The 6,767-nt window shown below is 37.3% G+C and overlaps 1 protein-coding gene across 1 annotated transcript in view; it reads right to left on the bottom strand.

Moving 5' to 3' along the window:
* Nucleotides 1-818: 818 nt before the first annotated feature.
* Nucleotides 819-6,767, bottom strand: part of LOC107729187 (ATP-citrate synthase) — a 26,264-nt gene continuing 20,315 nt past the window's right edge. Inside the window, exons 14-28 of the mRNA XM_016539603.1 lie at nt 5,766-5,907; nt 5,500-5,668; nt 5,259-5,363; nt 4,596-4,792; nt 4,405-4,486; nt 4,176-4,286; nt 3,938-4,065; nt 3,767-3,860; nt 3,527-3,681; nt 2,889-3,039; nt 2,659-2,802; nt 2,435-2,548; nt 1,885-1,967; nt 1,359-1,435; nt 819-1,280 (exon numbers count right to left, since the gene is read on the bottom strand). Of these exons, the coding sequence (XP_016395089.1) occupies nt 1,186-1,280; nt 1,359-1,435; nt 1,885-1,967; nt 2,435-2,548; nt 2,659-2,802; nt 2,889-3,039; nt 3,527-3,681; nt 3,767-3,860; nt 3,938-4,065; nt 4,176-4,286; nt 4,405-4,486; nt 4,596-4,792; nt 5,259-5,363; nt 5,500-5,668; nt 5,766-5,907 (1,847 nt within the window). The 3' untranslated portion in view covers nt 819-1,185. The remainder of the gene's footprint in view (nt 1,281-1,358; nt 1,436-1,884; nt 1,968-2,434; nt 2,549-2,658; nt 2,803-2,888; nt 3,040-3,526; nt 3,682-3,766; nt 3,861-3,937; nt 4,066-4,175; nt 4,287-4,404; nt 4,487-4,595; nt 4,793-5,258; nt 5,364-5,499; nt 5,669-5,765; nt 5,908-6,767) is intronic.

Raw genomic sequence — 6,767 nt, 5'->3', positions numbered from 1 at the left:
ATTGTGTTTATGGGGTGCAGTCTAACATGTGTTAATGCTTCGTTTTTTAAAAAACGCATTATTTTTCACATAATTTACCTTTATTCCACACCACTCTGTCCCTTCTCTGAGAAACTGGCTGATCTTTTCCTTCTTTTATTTGATCTCTTCTTTGCTGTAAAGTTGCTTTGCAATGATTTGTATCGTGAAAAGCGCTGTACATTTAAACTTGAATTTAATTGAATTGAATTTTATGAAGCCCCTCCCTCAGAAATAGGCGATGGGCTCTGAAGAGGATCGTGCAGAACCTGTGCAAGCACGGCTTTTAATGGTAGGCCTATGTTTTTTCTTTGTTGTTGTCTCTTACTTTTAGATACCGTTATTTGTAAATGCTACTGATCACGAACCCGGGAAGTAACTTGTTGTAGTCCCTACCAGCTGTTTTTGTAGGCATTAAACTGCCAGAATTTTAAAAGACGCTATCTCCGTTTGCATCGAACTTTCAGCTTCGTAACTTTGCAGATATTGTTTATGCTCAAACAGCAACATTACACACTAACTAACGTTAAAAAAATGAAATCGCAATCAACCACCCCTTTAAGACAATTAAGACTTATAAACACACACATGAAGCTATTGCTCGCTGTTATGAGCTGTGGATTATTGCACTGGGTTAATTATGGATGTCACTATTGACAAGATACTAATCAAAATAACATTCAAAAAGCACAGCCTAGCTGTCAGGACAGATTAGTCTGACAGTGACATTCTTTAAGTGCACCATCTAAAGTTCAGTTTACAGTCACCACTACTTGAAAAAAAAAAATGACACTGAGAAGTTACCAGCAACCAGGCGTTTTAGTTTCTAATCTAATTTCCATTTTGTAGGCACACTGACATGACAAGCAGATTTACGTGTTTTACATATACATGAGATGTTTACCACAGAAATATGGAATGTGTTCGGATGTTTTCACAGCATTAAAATGACTTTGCACAATCAATACTAGGCATTTAGGTTATTGACAGGTTACAATTACAGGTTATAGCAGAAAAGTTTTACACCCTCACTTTTACACAAGATCACAAACACTGAATGTAACGCAAACGCTCACATTTGGAGGAGTGCATGTACACATTTACACATACATGAGAACTTCTTTTACTTCCATAGCTCACAGGTTCAGTGAGATCTGGATTCTGTCATTACATGGTCATGTGTTCTGGAAGTACATAAGAAATATCATCCCAAGGATGGCGGTACAAACCCTGCTTCAACCGCTTCTGGTCCAGATAATGACCTGCATAAAAAGAGAAGGTTGTTTAAATAACATTATTTCATAACAGACACGTCAGAGATAGATCTCACACACACACACCTATGAATCCCATGCTGCGTCCCAACACAAAGATTCCATTCAGTGCTCCAATCTCCACAAACTCATCTGCCTCATCGCTGTAAAAGAGAAAAAAAAAAAAGTGCGTGAGATCATTGTTATTTTTACTACCATTTATGTGAACACTCTACTTTGCCAGTGTTTTAGTTACTGTTAATGATTGAAAATAATTTTCGTTAATTGAAAATAAAGCGGAAATAAAGTCAAATATAAATATGAGAAAAAAAAAATATTAGAAATGATCTCTTGGCAGCTATCTGAAATAATTTTAAGTTGAAGTACTACATTTTCTAAAACTGAAATGAAACTAAAGTTAAAAAGAAATATAAAAAAAAAACGAAAACAAAAGCGCACTACAAAATTATTAAACTTAAATTAAAAGAATAATATAAAATATAAAAATAAATGCCAAGCCAAAATATAAAATGATATTTGATAATATAAATTATACATTTAATTAAAATAAATAAATAGAAATAATACAAATAATACACATTTTTTTACTCACCGAGTGAAGCCACCACAGTTTCTCAGCAGATCCACAAATGCCACTCCAATGAAACCATCAACATTCAGGATAAGGTTTGGTTTCTGATAAAGAGAGATATTTTATGAGATTTAAAAAAAACAAACCCTACACTTGAATTTTCGTCTCGCCACAATGTTCAATTACTACATTAAATTAAGATGATCTAAATGTATTTATTGACATTTATTCATAGCTGATGCTTTTAGCAAACACATATCTGTCTCACTGCATATAGCATACTGAAGATGTTCCGTGTTTTTCTTATTTTCCTTTTAAAGCTGCAGTCACATTTACTGTTGTATGGTGAAATTTGATGGAGGAAATTTAATAATTTCAACAGGAATCACTGCGGTCAGCAATTTGAATGAGAGGGAGAAAGATTTTACAGTGCAGATTTCTCACTGGCTGATAAGATGCGCGTTAAATATCGCATGCGATTTATTGTGCAGCCCTAGTCCAGTTACAATGTTAATTCCATGGACAATGCTAATACCAGGTGCAAATCCATGACACACGCAAGTGTTTGTACCTTTGAGGTGGTGATCTTCTCCACCTCCAGAGCATAGTCCAGCAGCTGAGCGGCAGGGAAATGCTGCTTCACAAAGTCTTTGAGGATCTGTACCCGCATGTCAGGATTATTTATCTGAAAAAATGAATCAATCAGTAAAGCCAGCAAAACAAAACTGTGAGAAGCAGTGACAATATTTCACACGTTTATGAACACTTTTGATTTTCGTGTGTTGGTGTACTCACCGATTTCACCCGGTGTCCGATGCCCATAATGAGTTTGCCATCTTTCTTCATTTTGTTGACAAACTCCATAGGCAGCATGCCACTGTCGAACGCCTTACTGAACTGCTTAGCAGCTGCGTCCAGGGCACCTCCGAAACGGTCCCCCTAAACACAAATAGAGCCAGTGATGAAACAAGATGCTCTTCTGATGCCAAGCAGACTGTGTGTGAGAAAGTGTTTGGTTCTCGTACGATGGTGAGGAGTCCTGAGGTCAGGCTGGAGATCAGGTCTTTGCCAGCACGCGCACACACTATGGTGTTATGAGCTCCAGAAACAGCAGGGCCGTGATCCGCCGTCACCATCAGACACATCTCGATGAACTGACATGCATAACGCGGCAGCCTGCAGAAACGCACGGATTATGTGAAAGTTATAAAAGACTGAATAATACAAGTAAAAGAAAACAGCAGTAGTTTTCAAAACACAAAAAGTAAACCAGGATGCCACCCAGCCCAATCTCATTCTTAATAACAACATAACTTATACAATTATATATATAATAACATTTTTAAATATTTTTGTATACATACAATATTATATTGTATATTAAAATGTATTCTTAATAATAAAGCAATTAATTTAAAAAAAAATGAATTGCTTTATTATTAATACATTTTAATATTCAATATACAATATTATATTGTATACAAATGTATGTGTACAAAAATAATACATTTTTATTTTTAAACATTATTAAATTATTACAATTAATAATAATAATGATAATAATAATATAAGAAATGTTATTATTTATTACATTTTATAAATAACTATTACTACAGTATTACAACTACTACTACAAAAAAGAAAAAAAAAAAGTGAAACGTACCTCCTCTGGAACCAGAGCAGACCGAGGGTGCCGCCCAGCCCGATCTCAGACTTAAAGACCTCAGTAATGGGCATGCCTGCATAAATGAGCTCCTGTCCTCTCTCATCACAGATACTCGTCATGAAGGACGCAGGTTTACGGATCAGACCCAGCTCCTACAGAGAGAGAACAAAAGAGATTATTATGATGATGAAGCACCAGACAAGACTCTTCTACAAAACGCATGTTGTTCATACTCACTCGTGCCCAAGAGTAATCCATTGGCACTGTGGGTGGAGGGACCTCTTTAGCAGGCACAATCACACCCTTGGCTACTAGATTATCATACACAGATCTATAGGATACACAAACATGTGGTTACTGAAGGCCAGGTTAAGATGTTAAATTGGCAAGTACGCAAAGACGACATACTTGATGACGTCTCCCAGCTCATCGAAGCTCTTGGGCACAAAGGCTCCTGCCTCTTCCAGAGCTTTGTTCTTAGCAAGTGCAGTCTCAGACGCCTGGTTAGCACAAGCTCCAGCGTGGCCAAACTGGACCTAAACACATAAAGCAGGATACAATCAGTTAATTCAGCAATTAACATTTGAAACAGGTTAAACTCATAGTTGCTTAAAAAGGTCTTTTGGACACATTATAAGCAATGCACCTCAGATGAGAACAGGGTGGCGCAGGTTCCTATGCACCAGCAGACCACAGGTTTGGTGATCCTGCCTTCTTTAATGCCTTTGCAAATCTTGTACTCTTCATTTCCTCCAATCTATAAGCAAAGAGAAGGGTATTCGATTCATGGGGTATTGCGAATTTTATAGTGACTGTAAACTTTTTAAAGACGAGGAAGAATGGACTGCAAGTAGTTGAACAAATGGCTCACTAACCTCTCCGAGCACAACAATCATTTTGACTCCGGGTGTGTCCTGATACCTCAAGACGTGATCCATAAAGACAGAGCCTGGATACCTGCAGGAAACACATACCCCACAGGTATAAACTCACACACAAATTGTTCAACTGATGAAATGCATCAAAGCGTTTGTAGTATTAAACAGACGTCGACTTGAACACACACCGGTCTCCTCCGATGGCAACTCCTTCATAAACTCCATCTGTAGTGCGTGAGATGATGTTATTGAGCTCGTTGGACATTCCTCCAGAGCGGGAGACGTAGGCCACACTGCCCGGCCTGTACAGCTTAGACGCCAGGATGTTATCCAGCATCCCACCCGTATTACCGATCTTAAAACAGCCTGGTTTAATACCGCCGACCTACAACACATGCACACACACACCCCCCACAGACTTAATATTACTACTACTACTACTACTACTACTAATAATAATAATAACAACAACAAAACTACTACTACATATATATAATAACAACAACATTATATATCTATATTTAATTACTTTGTTTAATAATAATAACTACTACTACTACAAATATTTATAATAAAATAAAATTTTATATGGAATGGAAAATTAATAAAGTTAGACAATTCTTTTTTCTTCTAAGATGAAGTTTTCATTATTATCATTGTTGTTGTTGACGTTTATTATTATTATTATTATTATTATTAAACTTATAACACACACAAAAAAATTTTGGTCTCTTATCATTGGCCTGTAGAGGGCACACAAACCGACCATTTTTCCAACCAATTTGTCAGCCAAGTACATACACACAGCTACACATACAAGTATCCAACAGAAAGGCAGTTTGGAGTCATACCGTTGCAGGACCAATGATAGTGACTCCCTTCTCCTCTGCCATCTTGATGATCTTGCGAGTCAAAGCCTCTGGAATACCCTCAGCTATGATTGCCATAGTGCGGATCTGTATATAAAAAAAACCCCACATAAAACAGATGAACAATCAGACCACACTGGTTTGTAAACAAACATTTAAGCAATAGTTCACTGCAAGGTAGAGTCAAATGAACATATAGTGTGAGCTGATGCTGATCTCAGACCTGTGGGTACTGCATGGTCTCTATGGTGCTGTCGTAGGCAGAGCGGAGGGAGGCAAAACTGATGAGCACATCTACTTCTGGATGTTTCTTCATTGCATCAGCCATGTTCTTATAGACCGGCAGCAGGATCTCCTTATGACCCCAATAAAACTTCTGCTTATGGTCTCCACTGATTAAAATAGAAATAATGTGTTTCCACCCCTAGACATCACTCTATAATGAAATTTGTCCCATATTAGGGTTTTAAATGTAAGCATAAGACATACGTGAAGGGGTAAACCATGGCTGCAACTGACGGCTCTTGACGTGAGCACACATAATCGAAGTCCAGCATGCCCTGCACTGCACGCGTCTGCATGCCCCACACTATAGCCTTGGTGTGGTTACTGAACAGAGTGGTGCTTTTGGCTACAGAGATAAAGGAGCAAGGACAAAGAGAAAGAACAGAGGGAGGAAAGGAGGGGGAAAAACATCATTACAATACGTTTCTCACTAAGAGTAGAATAAGACAACATGTTGAAGTCAGTCTCTGTAGGCTGACAATCAAAGGTTTTCTGAATACATTCATGAAAGGAATGCTTTTAGCACATTGTCCTTAACTTAGCACAAACAATATGTTGCATGTCTTATCAACTAAATGTTATGAAGACATGCAAAACAGAATATATGCATAATATAGGCTTTATAATATATAATTAATCTAAACGGGGCAGAAAACTTTCAAATTCAACAAAAGATGGAACATTCTGAAGACCTGGGACTTTACTACTTAAAGGGGTCATATGATGTTGCTAAAAATAACATTATTTTGTGTATTTGGTGTAATGAAATGTGGTTTAAGGTTCAAAAAACACATTATTTTCGACATACTGTACATTATTGTTTCTCCTCTATGCCCCGCCTTTCTGAAACGCGTCGATTTTTACAAAGCTCATCGGTCTGAAAAGCAAGGCGTGCTGTGATTGGCCAGCTATCCAGTGCGTTATGATTGGTCATAATTATGATTGGCCGAATACCTCAAGCGTGTGACGGAAATGTTACGCCCCACACATTTTTATAAAGAATATCTCTTTGGATTTGAGACTTTAGTCTTTGCAACTTTACAGATCTTTATGCACCAAGAGCTTGTAACACTCCAAAGAGAAAGGAAAAATTTAAATCGCATTATATGACCCCTTTAAAAAATCTGGATGTTACAATCCTTCAAGTGAGCCATATACGCCAGAGGACTCGATTGAAAAATATACAGACAAAAAAATATTTACAAA

This window comes from Sinocyclocheilus rhinocerous, unplaced genomic scaffold (assembly GCF_001515625.1).
Source record: "Sinocyclocheilus rhinocerous isolate Xijiao unplaced genomic scaffold, SAMN03320098_v1.1 scaffold1029, whole genome shotgun sequence".
NCBI classification, from domain to species: Eukaryota; Metazoa; Chordata; class Actinopteri; order Cypriniformes; family Cyprinidae; genus Sinocyclocheilus; species Sinocyclocheilus rhinocerous.
This window is presented reverse-complemented; position numbering and strand designations above follow the sequence as displayed.